General features: G+C 44.3%; 2 protein-coding genes across 3 annotated transcripts; one reads left to right on the top strand and one right to left on the bottom strand.

Annotated features, from left to right (window-relative positions):
• Positions 1-46: 46 nt before the first annotated feature.
• On the bottom strand, positions 47-12,155 carry LOC119125242 (disintegrin and metalloproteinase domain-containing protein 11-like). Of its 2 annotated transcripts, XM_037255518.1 has the most exons (26): positions 11,708-12,154; positions 10,821-11,014; positions 10,098-10,174; positions 9,917-9,983; positions 8,244-8,326; positions 8,102-8,165; positions 7,886-7,946; positions 7,489-7,661; positions 6,349-6,420; positions 6,104-6,270; positions 5,947-6,031; positions 5,794-5,884; positions 5,468-5,519; positions 5,118-5,217; positions 4,897-4,968; positions 4,732-4,824; positions 4,581-4,661; positions 4,404-4,454; positions 4,260-4,323; positions 4,074-4,179; positions 3,588-3,707; positions 3,345-3,513; positions 3,167-3,278; positions 2,939-3,029; positions 2,430-2,447; positions 2,242-2,357 (listed from the first exon to the last, which is right to left on the bottom strand). In XM_037255518.1, the coding sequence occupies exons 1-26, from the start codon at positions 11,766-11,768 to the stop codon at positions 2,342-2,344; spliced, it is 2,340 nt and encodes a 779-aa protein (XP_037111413.1). In that variant the 5' UTR covers positions 11,769-12,154; the 3' UTR covers positions 2,242-2,341. The 2 variants fall into 2 exon arrangements, with proteins under 2 accessions (XP_037111412.1, XP_037111413.1); XM_037255517.1 differs by lacking the exon at positions 2,939-3,029 and having other exon boundaries at positions 47-2,357; positions 11,708-12,155.
• On the top strand, positions 6,853-15,505 carry si:dkey-208k4.2 (uncharacterized protein LOC570186 homolog). The gene is made up of 10 exons (XM_037255521.1): positions 6,853-6,868; positions 13,233-13,339; positions 13,410-13,510; positions 13,885-13,981; positions 14,070-14,158; positions 14,285-14,358; positions 14,421-14,501; positions 14,569-14,798; positions 14,867-14,920; positions 14,997-15,505. The coding sequence occupies exons 1-10, from the start codon at positions 6,853-6,855 to the stop codon at positions 15,252-15,254; spliced, it is 1,107 nt and encodes a 368-aa protein (XP_037111416.1). The 3' UTR covers positions 15,255-15,505.
• Positions 15,506-17,531: the final 2,026 nt, after the last annotated feature.

Genomic DNA, 17,531 nt, shown 5'->3' on the forward strand with positions numbered 1-17,531 from the left:
TTTTTTTAATTTTGTCTAAATTCAAAAAGTGTCTAAAAATATGGTCTTTTTTTTCTCTTTTAAAATGATTGATAGCAGCTCTGCACATGACATAACACACGCTCTCTGTATTCCTAATATGTGCCATACTAGTGCATACCACAGTGCAAAGCTCAAAACCCACCCAAAAAGTGCACGCTCATGCACACTCACTCATGGCAGTGCACGGGCTGCCCTGACAAAGGATGAAATTAAAATTTACAAACAAACAGTACAAATAAAAAAAAAGTGCCGTTTAAATTATTCCCCCTCAACAATATGGTGCATTTTAACATTCAGCATAGCTTGCACATATTTACATAAATAGCTCATTATTTTTGTGATTTCGTCACTGCAGGTAGTGATGTGCTCATGGAAACAAAATGGCCGCGTGAGAATTGAGTAGGAAATCACACAAAGAAAGTGACATGCTTTTGTAGGCTCATAATGGGCTAAGGGAAAAGTTTTTGCCCCTTCTTTGACTTTTTTTTTGCGACTGCCATTTTCTGCAGTTGGTTTTAAAAATGTTCCTAAAAACAGGGCCTGTACAGTTCATAAATAAATTTTGTCTCGACTGCTCTCTGAGCTCATCAGTTCGGCACTGATATTACTCACTCTTGGCAGATGATAAAGAATACATAACTAAGTACTCTTATAGTGTCTGCCCACATGTTGCTGAACATTTGTGCTCAGTCCGTAGCTTATACAAGTTTAAAGCACCACAGCTTAGATGCTAAATTGCCTTCGGGTTAGTTTAGCATTGCCCTACTTTCGGCAGTTTGGTTGTTTAAAACAAAGTGTCATGTTTTTTCACGTTTAGTTTGGCAGTAAATTGTGAGCGCTATTATAACGTTTCTTTTTTTGAAAATTTTTGTATGAAATCCTACCAATTTAACAATTTAAGAAAGTTTCGATCAGGAAGTAGATCACAGACATGACAATGGGAGCTAATTGCTAATGAAGCAAAATGGACATCTCCACAAACACAAACAGAGGGGAATCTCCCTTCAAGTCCTGTTAGGTGACATTCTTCTTCATGTCGTTATTACATTGAAAAGTTGAAGGGCTCCGTTGTGACGTGCACATATTCTTCTTCTGCTCTTTTAAAAAAACAACAAGCGTTCGGTTAAAATGTCCAAAGAGTAAAAACGTGGTGAACGCTGACAAGGGTCAGTGAAATGTACAGTCTGGCATTGACAACGCTGGTCCTGTCAATTGATCCCAAAAAACACAAAAGTCCCTCAATCCTTCACTCTTCTGAAACGTGGTCCACTTGGACCAGCTGTTTGGCAGTCGGAGTAAAAACACTTGGTCCCTCTTCAAGTCCTTCTTTGGAAAACATGCTTGGAATTTTCACGGTGATGAAGTGGCAGCACATTTGTTCCAAATATAATCCAGATCAATTCCAGGGCAGTTGTTACAGGGCAGTCTGGATCTAATCCAGATTCACTCCAGAATAGTCACAATAGGTTTGGGCCGGCAATCGATTTTTTTTAGAACTATTGTCACATTTACTAAAGTTCCATCCATCATTCTTAGGCAAATTGAAGGTAATGTTAAAATATCAATAATTCACTTCTTAGGTTTAGTCCAGATCCAGTATAGAACTGTAGCCAGATTTGTTCCATGTCCGATCCAGCGATGTGGCCCATATCAACCCAGATCCAGACCTGCACCATTCATATGAAGTCTTGATCCAGTCTTGATCTGGTCCTGACCAAGTACACATGTTCCTTGTAGGGTCGTGGTCCATTACAGATGTAGTCCAGACTCAATCTAGAGCAGGTAAAGTTCCAGTTATTCCAGATTGAGTCAAGATCTGATCAGTCCAGGTCCGTCCGTCCGTCTGTCCATCCATTCATCCGCAGTCCCAATCCAGTCCAAATCTAATCTAGTCCAGTCCAGATATGGACCAGATCGAAGCTGGATCCAGTCCAGGTTCATTAAGTACAGGAAATGTGCGTGTGCTGTTGAGGCTATGGCAGGGAATGAACCTCTTTAGCATATTAATCTTATTTTACACATCACGCAAGTCATTTTTCCATGAGAAGAAGATTGTGGTCCAGGCAGGCAGTGCAAACATCTTGGCTGATTTGCTCTTCGTCCTAACAGTGGAGGAAGACCCCGACCGGTGTGTCCCGCACAGTAAAGAGGATAGAGGTGACAACAAAAGGAGGACTGGAGAGATGGGAATAGGAGTGGAAGACATTTTGTTGTTGTTATTGTTCCCTTTTTTTTCTCCTCCATGCGACCAAGAAGAAGAAGTAGAAGAAAAAGAAGAAGACAGGAAGTGGGCAGGACACAGAGACTGATGGTGAACATCCTACCCTCCACCAGATCTGGAATGAAACAGGCAAACAATTATTCTCATTATTAAAGAAAGGGGACAAAACATAAGGAACAAGTCCTACCTTCCTCTGCGAATGTTTCTGCATCAACAAAGCGTTTGTGAAGGAGAAAAGAGAAAATGCATTAATGACAATGACTCATGAGAACGCGTGTGCATTCTTGCCGGCGGAATACAAAATGGCAGGTCAGCACCATGCTGGAGAATGAGGCAGCGATTCAGAAATTCAAAGTTAAGATACAAACTTGAATTAATTTTTGACTTCAGAGGTCGGGCGACCCTAAAACCTCCCACCCATCTTATGCTCACATGCGCAGACTACACGTACACACTGACCTCTGATCTAAAAGGATTCCTTCAATTGTGATTCAGATTATTTTTACCCAATCGGGTTGCTGTAAATGTTTAAAGGAGGTGGTCCTTTTAGGCCAGAGGAGAAGAAAACCGAGAAGCAGGCACAGGCCTAAGCGTAGGGGACGCTACAGTGGTCCCTGGCAGACTAGACTAACCCTAAACCCTGGGAAGGTTGTTGAGCGATGTGGAAGCAGACAGGAAGGATGCCAGAACTCTTACTTAAATCCCCATCCTGTCCCCCCTAGGACTATAGCTGCCAGGAGAATAGCACCTGCGATGGAGCCTATTATGATATTGGTGCCACTGGGACCTGCGCAGAGCAGAGGGAGGAAGGGGGAAAGGAGGAGAAAACACAACAACACCACTAGATCAAATTAAAAACAAAAACACGCACACACCATCAACACTAGGGCTTATTTTGGAAGTGATTATCCTATCGATTATTACCTTTCTTTTCCGTGCCTGTTGGGACGGTGGGTTCGGGGATGGGATCAAAGACGCTGCAGTCCTTGCCGGTGTAGTCCCTGTCGCAGATGCACTTCACCTCGTTGCTGCACGTCTGCCAAAGCACGAGACGAGATCATCATCCTCATCGACTCCTCGGGTCTGCTCAGTGTTGTCGTACCCCGTGGTCGGAGCAGATGCGTCCCAAGTTGGACCCCGCGCAGCTGCTGAGGTTGAAGGCCGCCACCGGGAGGCAACGTCGCTCCAAGCACATCATGTTGGGACCGCAGGGGGTTCCGTCCTCCACGTAGCCCAGGTCCGAGCCGTCCTCCAGCAGAGCGTGGCCGCCCCTGAAAGAAGCGAGCACGTGTTTCCCGTTTTCGTCCTCACTTGCCGAATCAGAACCCCTTGAAATGAAACTCACCGACAGTCCAGGTACTTGTTCTGGTGGTAGAGGGTGAAACTGGTCACCTCGCCTTGAAGGTCCCCAAATTTTGGCTTTGTGCTGATGTTGGCGCAGAACAGGAAGCCGCACAAAACGTCCCTTAGGATGACAAAGACAGTGTAAAAGTGGGGGAATGCAGAAAATGCTAATGGGGTGTTGTACTAATTACATAGAATTAAACAAAGTCTTTTTCCACACGTTTTGAAATAAATGCTCCCTTCTGTTGTGCGCACTATGGCCACTGGGGGGCAGTACAAAACTGCTTAGAATTTCATTGGGATTCATAATGAGCCCTCAACTCTTATTAGCACTATTAGTCATTCATCACGTGACTGCTGAGCCGTTCATGTTCAATCCATTGCTTTAAGTGTTAAAGCAACACAACATAGATGCTAAATAGCTTGCCATGGTCTTATTAGAACTATTTTTTGTCATCTGTAATAGAGATTATTGGCCAACACTCACGGCTTATTGCACTGAAGCCAGCCTTGGCCGCCGGGACCGCGACCGCAATTCCCTTTGTCCGTCCCCTCGGCGTTGAGCTTCTCGTAACAAAACCTGTCTGCTGAGTCTTGGCGGATAAAAAGAAAATAACAGCAGGATGAAGTCAGCTGTCGCACACGCATCGCACACACATATTTAAATACTTACTGAAACCCCAGAGCCCCCTACACTGGCCGTCTCGAGTGCGACATTGTCCGCCATAACAACGACCCTGAAAAGGCAAAATGAGGCAAACAATATATTTAAAAAAAGTGACGTTGAAGTGGATTTGCACAAAGGCGCAGCACTTACTTGATTAGTTTCACACGTGTAGCCATCCAGCTTGTGGACGTTGTGAGGACACTGCAGGAGTGACGCACAAGCACTCTTACACAAATGCCGTATACACTCCAAAAGTATTGGAACAGCCAGGCAACCAAACCAAAAGGTATACAGATAATTCTAATGACGTTCTATACATGGGAGTACCTGGCTGGAGTCTCCAGTGCAGCTCTCCGGGATGTCACAGTCGTTGACAGCCTCTCGACACACCACGCCTCTCAGCTCATACTGAAAAAACAAAACAAGATGGCGTAACAATTGTTGGTCGACGTTTCCAATAAATGTCTGTGGTACGCACCTTACAGCCACGGCAGCACAGTCCATTGCTGCACATAGCGTCGTGGGTGAGCGTGCATTTTTTACAGCAGGCGCCTCCGCTGCGGGCGCACTCCTGGGGTCACGCGCACACACAATGTAGCAGGGCTCGCTTGGAAACGCCTCCCATTTGGAGATTTATACTCACCACCTGGGATCCACAATCACACTCTTCACCAGGTTCTACAAAGCCATTGCCACATTCTGGAGGGTCCAACAGCTGAGAGACGCACAGACAAACAAATAATTCATTGCTACTCTTTCTGGTGTGCGCGGTTTGGCCACCAGGAGGCAGTAGATAACAATCATGAAGACAAACAAAGAGGACTTTTACCACGACTGTGATTTAACTAATCTCGCTCGTCTCACCTTGTTGGGCTTGTTGAAGAGGCAACTGCCGCCTCCCTGGAGCAAGAACTGGAGGTATTCATCCACACTGCAGCGAGAAAACTTTCTGGGCAGATAGTATCTGCATTAAAAAACAAACAGCAATAGCGTCATTCAATGAAAACAGTGCAACGTGTTAGTGACGTTCTGTTACAATGTGACAGAAATGGAACCATCTGTAGAACAAATAAGTGACATTTTCTGCTTTGTACAACATGAGAATTGACTGAGAATTCATGTGTTGGTATTATACTGCCCCCTGGTGGCAAGGCACGCCCAACAGAAGTCACATTGCCCATTGAACTGAAGCAAAAACAAATGTTACATCCTACCCAGTGTCCTCCATAATACAGCCCAGCCAAGTGTCAGGACACCTGCAGTCTCCTGTGGAACACAAAAAGCAAGTTCAGGATCGCGTGATGATTTGGAAGAAGCGTTCCAGCAGGACGAGGAGTTAAGGCTCGCTTAACTCCAGTAACGGCACAAATGGCCTTTCGACATTAATCAGCAAACTCATTGCTCTGCGGCAGCAATGTTCCAAATGCAGGTGATAAAGCACCCCGAGTGAAATTACAAAAGTGCTGGTGCAGGGATGTTCTTTCAGCAAAAAAAAAAAAAAAGGACTGAGGTATTCAGCATCCCTTACATTACATCATACCTGCAGAGTTGCGGGCATTGTTCCACCGCATCCCAATGTTCTGGCCCAGGCTCTGGCACAAAGTGATGGCCATGGCGCCGACATTCCCAAACTGAAACCCCAAAAAAACTTTACTCTGGATTTCCTGTGGACAAAAGCAAAAAGTCCCCTCACCTCATTGATGCCCCCTCCCCTCGTCGGCGAGCACACTCCTCCCGTGTATGCCGTCCCACTGCGGCCGCTCTGAAACGTACGCCCTCTGGAGACGAACAGGAGGAACACCGTAGGAGCGGAACCACCACGCCGCCTAAGTCCAAGTTAATCAACTCACGAGAAAAGTTGGACAACGTCGCTCTGTTCGCGGATGTTGTCCCGTCTGTACTTCATAAAATTCTGCAGCGTGGTCAGCGGTTCCTCCACCACTGGCACCATATTCTTTGAGGTCCACGTCTCCATGGCGACCAGCACGATCCTGGTATTCAGCTGCTCCTTGTAGATCTGCGGTAACACAGAGACTTGATTCCTTAGACCGTTTGTGTGTGCAATAATGCAAGGATGCTAATCCAAACGACGTACTGCGTCGGCCATGTTGACCACCGCTTTGGCAAAGTTTCTCGTCTGGCTGCCGGAGCGTCGCAGCTGTACAATCTGTGAGGAAACAAAACATGCACAAATGATGGAATGTCAGTCACACACACACAAGTGTATAAAAGAGACAGCAAGAAAAGTGCCACTTTTGTGTCGCGCTCCTGTTTAGACGGCACAAATGTGTTCTCTATATGCCATTTACCGTTTTTTTCCGTGTATAATGCGCCCCCATGTATAATACGCACCCTAAAAATGGCATGTTGATGCTGGAAAAAAGCCTGTACCCATGTATAATACGCACCCAATTTTTTTTTTTTTTTTTTGCTTTTTTTTTTTTTTTTTTTTTTTTAAGTCCCAATGATCGTCACACACGCAGGGAGGCAATGGGTCCCATTTTTATAGTCTTTGGTATGGTCTTAACTAGGCTGGATGTATTTTTTTTTTGTTGGCGTTGATTTCTCCGACTGCCCATAAAGGCACCACCGCGATCAGATGAAAAGAGAGGAAAGTGACGTGCGGACATGTGAAAAAGGCGGCTCTGTATGGGAGAGACGTTGAAGAGGAATAAAAACACCCTTGGAAACCAAAACTTGCCCCTCGTCGTGACTCGGAGCCGCAACAAATGTTTCGGATTTGTGTAGGGTACATTGTGACAGCAAACGAGCAGGTGATCGAGCAAGCGTCTGATACGAGAGCATTGCGTTCGTATGGAGCGTGTTTGAAGTGAACAGCAGAGACGAAAGGAACATGGCAAAGTGTTGTGAAATAAAATATTACCTGTAATACGCATTTTGTTATTTGCTGATTGTATTAAACTATCACATTCATTGTCAGTCAAGAAGAGAAGAGGACTATTATCCCTTCTTTGACGAAATGACCAGAGCACAGTACAAACACACTATTGTCGGTCAGTCCTGTTGTTGGTTTTGTTGTACCATGATTTTCTTAAAAAAAAAAAAAAAAAAAAAAAAAAAAAAGAAAATTTTAAAAAAAAAAATTTAAAAAAATTTGTACCCATGTATAATGCGCACCCCAGATTTTAGGACAATAAATTAGTTAAATTTTGCGCATTATACACGGAAAAAAACGGTATTTATTTTCTACAGAACTTGACCTCAGAACGCTCACCATGTCATTGTCGTTGACCACCATCAACTCGATATATTTGGTCTCGGTCTGCACGGAGGGTCTGCGAGCGAACCTCTTGGATCGCCTTAGCACCCCCGATGCCTCCTGCTGCTGATGCCCCCCTTGGTCTTCGTCGCCTCCTCTGCCATCCCACTTGTTGTCCTCTGTGCAGTCTTGGCACACACGCACACACACAAACATCGCAGTTCATTATCAAAGTCATTAGGAAAGTAATTATCACCTTATCTGCATTATGCGCCAAAAATCTGGATCACAGTCTGAGGAGGTTTTTAGATCTGCAGCAATGGTGACAAGCAGGTGTAAAAAGGGAATGGTCGACCCATTGGGTTATTTTGGATGTTGTCGAATCGTGCGCACTATGAATAAGCTTGCCTACCTTCACACTGGGGGGAGAGCCTGAAATCGGACATCTTATGGATCAGGTGGGCGCCATTTTCCTACAACACAAAACAATCTGGTTTTATTTTAAACCTTCCCCCACATATAAATTCATATACATGGGTAGACCACTTAAAAAGGCATTGGGCAGGTTTAGATGGGAAGGTAGGAAGGAAGGCCCACTATATAATGTTCATTTTTAAATTCTATTTACCTCCTTGCTGTCATTGTAAACAGGCTCAATCCAGTAAGAGAAGATGCCATCTGAGAACATTCCACTTGGAAAAAAAGGCCACACACAAGATGAATATATTATAAAGTGCATAAAAGGTCAAAGTGGGGACGGGGGGTCTTACCACAGGCCGTGGCAGGTGGAGAGGGCCGCCCAGGACTCGGGCACACCTCGCAACCTTCCCTGGTAGTAGCAGTGCTCCCCTCCCTGCGGGCACACACACAAACATGGAGGAGGTTTCACACAACCTGAAACACACACACACTCTGCAACTTCACAGCTTGTCGGGATAGGTCAGCTGTGAGGTTCCGAAAAAAAAAAAACACTACCTCCCACGGCAGAAGCGTTTGTGACCTACTTGTGTACCATCCTCGCCTCCGAATTACAAGTGAGGTGGAAGTCCTTCCTGGAAGGAGCTCTTCAATAAGTCAACACAGAAAATCATTTGGTAGCAGTGCGTCACTATTTGTCTTACTGTTCAAAAAGTGTCACCCGAGAGTAACAACAAAACAATCTTTTTTTTTTCTTTATATATTGAGAAATTACAGAAGGGTATTGCAGTTAATCTTTTTTTTCCCATTTTTAAGTTTCTGGTTTTTTACAGTATTCTTTTTCTATTTTATAGATTGTTTTGTTTGTTTTTCAGAATAGTTTCTGGATTTAAATCGTGTATTCGGAAACACAGGGGAAATTATTCTCTCAAACAGAAAAAGAATGATTTAAAAAAAAAACTGAAAAAAAGCAATGCATAAATATAAAAAAAATATATTTTTAAAGACAATTTCCTTTCAGTTTTTCAAATATTTTTTATGATCGATTAATCGGCTTCACCTCCAATCTAATCATAAATGGGTTCATCTGCTAAGAGTAAAAATGAAAAGCATTTAAGTTAAAAAAAAACATTTTCAGAGCTGAGCGAGGCTGTCGTGGTGCTATTTCAAAAGAGAGGCCCAATTCGGTGACGCATGTCTCCAAACGCCTCCCACGTCCCCGCGGCGTCACGTGATGCCTCCGTCATGCGGCGCCACAATCTGGCCTCCTTGCAGGACTCCATCTCCCTCCATCCTACCTTGCCTCCCTCCAGCCACTCACAGCACACGGGAAGGCTTTTTTACTCCCATTCCCCCGACCCCCTCGTCTCTCATTCTCTCCGCTGCCAAGAACTTAATGACGCTGCTGAGCTAACTGGTTGCCATGGAGACAGACTCGCCATTGGTCAGGAGGACGCAGGCAAATCGGTTGGGTGGCTCGGTGGGCAGCGAAGCATTAGCATGCCTTCTGGTTACTAGAATGCAAATGAAAATCTCCGTGGAAGATGATCATCTCAGAGCAGGTGTTTTTTTTCCAAGCGATACACATAAGCACGAACGTAACATGCAAAAGTACAAAATGGTTGTGCGGCAGACTACTTCAAAGCGCTTTCCAAAAATAGAACATAAAAATATCCCAAAGGCAAACGCGCAGATTGGTGGTGCTTAAAATAGACAGTGCAGCCACTTTATTAGGAACACAGATCCAAGCAAAGAATTTTAGCATTGTAGAAATAATGACTGCTTTTTTGTTGTTGGCGGAGGAGCCCTGACATTCAAATAAGGTCAATTTTGTATTTTTTCACAAATTGATACACCATATGGGTTGTTTTTCTTTCTTCCCCTCTTGCACTCTACTGCCACCTGCTGATGACTGAAAAGAGCCCACAAATTCCGCGTGCGAATGTCACGTGACCAAACCCAGAAAACAGGTGAGCCAGCTTCCTGACTACTGTTAAGCAAGCCTATTGCTATTTCTGGTTCTTACCAGCGACTGCAAGGGTCGGCCGTCCGGCGTAAAATGCCGCTCCACATAGTCCGAGGACAGCAGGTGACTGCAAAGAAAGAGGTCACGTCAGGAACCGTGCCTTTGTCTGTATGTGTACAAGAGCTAATGTGAAACATCTGCAGATGTCGCCATGCAAAATAGCTTAGCAAGCAGTACTGACTGGTTTAGTTCCAGGTCCAGCGTGAATCTACGTCCGAAGGCTTCCATCTGGAAAGAGCTCTGCGCCAAGTGGACGGCCTGGAAACAGAAGATTTCAGATAAATGCCAGACCAGAGAAAAATGAAAGTGAGACGACCATCTTAAATACGACAGCATCCCGTCACGTGACAGGAAGTAGTAGCATCATCAGATCGCTACGACTTGGCCCGTGCCTCTTTGCAACCACGAACCCTCTTCATAATTAATGGGGACATACTTCAACACATCACTGAATAAATGAAGCCGCCGGGAGCCCCGACGGGCCCCCTCGAATGATGCAAAGTGACGGCAAACAAAGGCCCGGCACACACGGGCAACACGCAGAAGGAATCGAGCTCGCGCACAAAGCAGGTCAGGCGGCGGGAGCGAAGGCGGTGAGGCGAGCAGCATTGACATTCCGGGGGATTCTCAGCCAATAAATGGGTCAAAAAGAACAGGCGCACGCTGCGTAGACGCAACCTTGTAGCTGCGGAGAGATGTTGGGAGACTGACAGCCCTGTGGTCTTGATGCCGTCACGCCCACACGTGTCAAGACAAACATGCTAGCAAAAGCCCGCTTAACATTCTCACACTAATGAGAATGGATGGACGGATGGAAAAATCCAACACCTCTAATTTCATTTCAAGTGGACACTTGACACCCACTTACGCAACCACATTATCTCCATCCTGCCATCAAACTCACCGAATTGTATGGCGTGTTGGTTTTCACTCTGGTGTCCAGGTGCTCATGAGCCATTTCCTGCTCCGACTCAGTCTTTCGCACCAGGCGTTTGGGGAAGGTCACCTGGGCTGCAGTATCGCTGCCCTCCATCCTCTGCCCGGGCCAGGGCGACCAATCCCAGGCACCGCCATCCTGGCTTGGGCTCCTGTTTACATCTGGAAGGCAAACAGCACAGACAATGCTCAGGACATGTTTATGATAATAATGTTAATTGCTTGTGACTATGTGAGTCATTTATTCTACTTGGACTAAAAAATATATGGATGTAATGAAAACAGATTTGAAAGGGAAAATTGGTATTGATTTGTAAGATTGTGAATCCAACCAAATAGAAAACAAAATTATTGTTGATCAAAACAATCATGATTAGCAATCTGGCCATAATCATGCCACCCTTCCACAACAACAATTAAGGATTTTCGTGTCATTGAACAAAATTTAGCTTTCCACAAACCTAACATACATGATTTGGGCTGTGGGAGGAAACTGGACTACCCAAACATAGAAGCTTTTAGGCTGCAAAGCAACCGTGCTAACCATCCACCCACTTTGCTCCCAAGAGCTCCTCAATGTATCTTAAAAAACACATTGCAGTCGTGTTGCACAAGTTGTGGCGGTGCATCCCCATTTGGCTTCAAAACAAGGAGTTGCTTGCTTGCACTCGAGGGGGCTGCGGTAGAAATGTGCCTATGCAGCAAAACCCGTCACATCCAGGGCCACGTCGTGCACGCCACATAACCAAAACCATCATGTTGATGCTACACTGCATGTGGGTGCAAAGAGGAAAGGTGGGTGGCACCGGACAAGTGTGCAAATATCCGTCTGCCAATCATCGTGTCTCCTCTTACCTGGCACCGCCAGCCGCTCGCCCACTGCAGCAAAGAGCAAGAAGCACCGCACCGCCAGCATGGTCGTCACACATTCCCGCCGGTCACCGCATGCAGGCCCCCAAAAACGTCACCGAAGCGGACACAAGAGGGGAAAAAACCGTTAAAAAAATTGAAATAAAATAAATCAAGGATGGGAAAAGACCAAGGTGCTATGGTACGCCTGGTGTCATCATCTCCCCTCCTGTTCCTCGTACGCGGAGATTTACATCAAAAGATGACACAGGAGCATCGTTTTTTTTTTTTTTTTTTATCTTTATGGCGGCAGGGATCGATGGATGATGGGTGACGATCAGTGAGGAAGATGCGCCGAGCAAGAGGAGAACGCGCAGCACCGCGGAAGCATCGCTCCGCAGCGTGCGCGTGCGTACGTACGCGTGCCTGCGGTATGCGGAAGAGGGGGCTGCGACGTGCCGGGGCACGTGGGGAAGCCGCGGGATACGCCCACTTTGGCCTCGAGATACGACTTTAAATCGTTCCGTGACCACACTCGTAAATGGAAATGTTTGGATACAATATTGTCATTTATGACCGTACATTAGTATTTATTCTGCTTCACACACTGATACTGACAATCAAATAATTATTAGATTCAATCTGTCATATGGCCCGAGGGGACACACACGACTCCATCACAGCCTCATGTCGCATTAAGGAAACCCTCGAAAACCTTGCAAAGCATTTACAGAAAATTGTCCAGAAGACTTCCTGCTAATGGAGGCACATTGTGAATATTTCATCGACCTCCTTTCAGGACAAGAGTATAAGCACAAGCGACATTCAGTAAGGTAGACATTTACATCTCTAAAATTCTCACTGTGGAGTCGAAATAAGTGCAACAACAAAAAAACAATTTTAAATCAACCACAGATTTTGCTCAAATACTTTCTTACTCGCCCTTCAGTGGTTTAATAGGCAGAAATAGGTACAGTTACAGTACTGTAGTTCATTTATAGTAACGGCAAAGCTACAGCGCCCTCTGCTGTGCAAACAGTGACATCACACCTAGAATTATGAAAAATAAGTTAACAAAATTGTTTAGTAGATGCCCCAGGAGGGATGAAGTATTAAAGTGTTACATTAGCAAAAGGCTGTCTACGCTGTACGATAAAAAAAAAAATATTTATATAAAAACGTCTTTTAAGTCAATAAAACCAACGTCTTTTAAGTCAATAAAACCAAATAATCTTGACTGATCTATTAATCTATTTTTTTAATTCTAACTAAATGTAGCAGATTAAAAAAGAAAAAAGAAAACTCGTAAAAAATAAGTAATATTTACAAAGATTGTTGAATGCAATTAGCTTCACTGGATTCAGCTTTATTTAAATGAGCAAAATGTCGCCCGCTGCTGCCACTTACCCAATTAGATGGCTATAAGAAAGACTGGAAACGGCGATGCTGGGTTCATTTTTGATAAAACTGCAAAAAAGATTAGAATTTTAAAAAAAAATGAGCAGTCAGTGTGCGGTTAAACCTTCTACAGGTTGTCCACAAGTGAACCAACAGTTCAAGTGTCTCCACGCAGCGTGTGGCGCCACTTTCTCCAAACAAAGCAGGCTACGGCAGCACGAAGCAAGTCACACCGGAGCTGTAAGTAAACGTTTTGAAAAATCGTGTAATAAGCCGACTTAAAAAAAAAAATATTTTTTTTTATACTCAGCGTCCTTGGCAGTGCACTGTGAGCGGCTGCAATGGTCGATTCTCCCGGAAATCACATCTCCGTCGCCACTTAAAGCAACATGATGGTGTGAGGCAATTCAAGTAAGTCACACTTTTAGTTAATAAATTTCATTTAAGTGAAACATTTAAGTGTAACAACTCACAAGGTGGTTAAACGACAAGTGCTCATATGCTAAGTTGCGTCTTAAAATGCTATAAACGAGCGTCTCGTTAGTGCTAATAAACAAGCATTGTTAAAGTTGAGGCGGGGAGACATGACGTCATAGCACGAGGTGCATTCTGGGACTTGTAGTGCTACGGCTAATTTATCATAGAAGGCATGGGTTAATTTCAAGGGTCAAATATTAAAAAAAAATATTTTATAGACTTTTACAAGAGAATATAATTGTCAGAAAATCCAAATAAAATGCATGTTTAAGCACATAGGCTTACATTCTTTGGTTTCTGCTTCACAGATGCGAGTTAGACACCTGCAATAAAAGTTTCTTCCAGGCAGACCATCTAAAGAGGCACATGTGCTACACCCATGGTGATAAAGACAAGTACTTCAAGGTAATCCCCTCTAGAGGGAGCCAGAAGGCCAAACTCTATCAACAGTTCTGAGAAATCCACATCCTGCGGGTAAACTCTTTGCTTCCAGTGCCCTCAGGCTGGCTGCTCCCTGACTTTCAAAAAGAGATTTCGCTTCAAGGTGCACCTACAAGAACACGGCCTGACTGCCAAGTTCAAGTAAGTTCATATTGGCATTGACCTGTCAGTCCACCAGGTGGAAAACACTCACAGCAACCTGGGGACAAAAATTGTACAAACAGTGGAAAAAAAGTTAAAACCCAGACTTTCTCTTGTCTCCCGCAGGTGTTCAAAAAAGGAATGCGGTGCCCTGTTTGACTCCCGCATGGCCCGAAATGCCCATGAGAAGAAGCATGCAGGTTGTCAACCTTTAAATGAAACCTCATGAGTGCAGAACTATTGTGATATTACTACTTTACAGGTTACCGCTGTCCAGATGCAAACTGCAAGGTGGTCACCACGACTTGGAGCATGCTTCAGAAGCACATGGTCAAACCCCCGTGTAAGTATCAAGTAAAATAAACCAAATAATAATAATCATTAAAAATCAATTTAAATGTTTTTTTAAGCAACATTTATATGCCAAGTCTGCAAAAAGGAGTTCAAGCAGGCCAACTCACTGCGCCATCACAAGCGGGTCCACGCCACGCACAAGCCGGTGTTGGTGTGCCCCCGCGACAACTGCGACGCCTTCTTCTCCACCACCTTCAACCTGCAGCACCACATCCGCAAGGTGCACCTGAAGCTCCTCAAGTACAAGTGCTCCTTCCCAGACTGCCCACGCACCTTTGCCATGCGGGTATGTAGCATGACGGCAGCCATTTGCAATTTCTGAATACTCAATTTGGACATGCATGCATTCCGCAGGAGAGCATGATCAGGCATTTGCATCGACATGACCCTGGTGTCGCCATACCCAAGGTAAGAAAAGTTACTAAAATCAGTAAATGTATTTAAAAAAATATATATTTGCCTTAAAAAAATTGTCTTTGAACAGAATCGTGACCGTCCCAAAAAGTGGTGGCAGAAGCGAGTGGATGGTCGTCGCCTCCCCCTGATGGAGGACAACCTCAACCGGCTGTTTGCTCTTCGCATGCGCATCTCACGCCGGGCTAAAGTGGAGGTGAACCTGGCGGGCCTGTTCAACGAGCGCAAGATCCCGCACTACGTCGACCCGGAGGTCAACCTGCGTGACCTGTTCAGCATCAAGAGGCCGCCACCTACCCACAACGAGGTGGCGCCGCTGCTGGGCTAAGTCAAAGCTAACTTGATTTCTTTGATGGAAATTGGGTCTTAATTTTTTTTTCTTGGTTTAATGTAAGTGCTTTACATTGGTATTTGAATTTGTGCTTAAATATAACTAGTTGTCATTAAGGAATGGAACATCTTGTTTGTAATGTAAGAAAAAGGTGTTGACCCAATAAATGAGTTGAATTTTTCGCTTGAAAGCGCCGCTCCTATTTTGCTTTGAGACGAACACACCGATGCTTATTAAAAATGAATAACAAAGCGACACATATGACTAAGTGCTGAGTCACAAAGCAGCTCTAGCACTTTGGGGGTGGCTGACACTTACGACAAAGTAAATACGAAGCTGTCATTCTGAGCTATTGGCAACTCTTGAAAGATGTTTAGGAACAAATTGGAGTAAAATAAGGTTCAATTTGTTTAACGTTTAAGCTTTATAGCATCTGAGATGTAAAAACAAGATTTCATGGTCTTAAGCAGATGTCTTAGTACCTCAACTAAAATCTCAAATCAATAGTCAATTTTTTGGAATTGCTAACTGTTCAAGTAAATTTGTAAAATGTCATTTTAAAGATGGATCGAGCCCCGTTTATAAGAATACATCACCTGACATTTGAGAGTCAGATATCACACATGATCAATCAACATTTTCTGACATGCCAAGGAATAATAAATACAATATAAAATAGAAACAATATATAATTGAGAGCATAACTCAACAAATCCATTGTGGGAAGTGCATTCAGTAAAAGGAGGGGAGGGTGGGCGCTTCTGGGTCATCTATTCTGGAGGACAGTCTAATTTGAGCAGTGACGCTTTTATGCTTAACCTACTTCAATCGCTTTCCGACTCGCGCGTCCATGAAAGCAACGTTTGGCTGGTTTCATCCCAACCTTTGTGACCCTCGCCCTGATCTCTGGTGTGTGTGTGTGTGGGGTCTGGATATATATATTTTTTTGTTCCGCCACACGCAGCTTACTTACGACAATCCGTGTGGTGTTTAGGATAGAAGCAGTTGCCATGGCAACAAAAGTCTAGCTTTTCAACGGAGGGTCGTTGACTGGAGTGAAATCGATGCTTTTAAGCGCCCTTTGTGAGGGACAGTGGTGAGTTGATGATAACGGGCGGATGTAGCGCAATCATCCAGAGTGGATTTTGAGTTTGTGGCCCGCTGAGAATGACGAGCAGAAAAGTTCCATCTTAAAAAAAAAATAAAAAAAATCCCCACCATTTGTCATCCTGTCAAGCCATCATCTTCCATCATGTCTTTCCATCAGAATTTGGGTTCTTTGTCATCCGGCCAACATCGTTAAACGCCGCCACGCTGGCCGTACATCAAAAGCCACTGTCGATGGCGTCTCCTCAAAATTCACAGCTTCTCCACGCTTGGGTCAAAATGGTCACACATGGTTTCTTTGTCTGCCTGCGAAAAGACTCCATAAATTAGGTGTATTCATTTGAGTGCATTCCTCCGTGACTTTAGAGGAGGCTTCGGGGTGGATGTAACCTTCATCGATATTTATCTTTGACCATCACGGTTCACTTGTTTTCTCGGTTTGGTCAGAAATATCATAATGGAAAATAGTTTTTACGAGATGTTTGAGTGCCCTTGGAAATCTCAGGGTTCCAGAAAAATGCCTGTGATTGACCTATGCGGTAATGTGACCCCAATTCTGCAAACCCTAACAGCCACCTCATTGATCAAAGCAAGCAAGAGCATCGTGTTATAATAAAAAAAAAAATCTCCATCCTCATGCCGGCGCCAGTTTGCCAATTATAATCATTCATCAACAGTGCCAAGCAGCCTAGAGGAATCCTCTGAGCACGGAATAGGCAAACATTTCCCTGTGGCGCTCCGCTTCTATGTTTTACATCTGGATAGAGCTGATAAAAACACATCTGAATTTTATTTATTTATATATTTTACCCACGACCCCTGTGGGGACAAGCGGTACAGATAATGGATGATATATTTTAATTACGATAGTGGGTTGTTTCACACACATTAGGAAAATCCAATAAACAAGTGTGTGTTGTATTTAAAACTAAGCTAGTGACTGTTTAACATCGCAAGTTAAGTGAGTTGAGGAGCTTCATTTAGACAAAAGTAGCTCTTCGCCGCCAGTTTGTGGCATGTGAAGGCACCTACGATACGAAGCTCAATTCTTTACAAACTCTCCTCTAGGAATACAATGGAAAAGATATGGCCGCGACACCGATTAGCCTTGAGGTTTGTAACGTCATCCTGCCGACAAAACGAGTCATCATTTGAAGGCATTCATCT

Source organism: Syngnathus acus, chromosome 8 (assembly GCF_901709675.1).
Source record: "Syngnathus acus chromosome 8, fSynAcu1.2, whole genome shotgun sequence".
In the NCBI taxonomy this organism is placed as follows: Eukaryota; Metazoa; Chordata; class Actinopteri; order Syngnathiformes; family Syngnathidae; genus Syngnathus; species Syngnathus acus.

Excerpts from the sequence above, each read along its gene's own strand:
- si:dkey-208k4.2 (XM_037255521.1), top strand. Across the intron at positions 13,982-14,069 it reads ATAAAGACAAGTACTTCAAG|TGCCCTCAGGCTGGCTGCTC; the intron begins GTAATCCCCTCT and ends CTTTGCTTCCAG. Across the intron at positions 14,502-14,568 it reads GCACATGGTCAAACCCCCGT|CAACATTTATATGCCAAGTC; the intron begins GTAAGTATCAAG and ends TGTTTTTTTAAG.
- LOC119125242 (XM_037255517.1), bottom strand. The coding sequence starts at position 11,768 with ATGCTGGCGGTGCGGTGCTTCTTGCTCTTTGCTGCAGTGGGCGAGCGG. Across the intron at positions 8,327-9,916 it reads GCCGACCCTTGCAGTCGCTG|GGAGGGGAGCACTGCTACTA; the intron begins GTAAGAACCAGA and ends GTGTGCCCGCAG. Across the intron at positions 3,514-3,587 it reads AACAAGTACCTGGACTGTCG|GGGCGGCCACGCTCTGCTGG; the intron begins GTGAGTTTCATT and ends CGCTTCTTTCAG.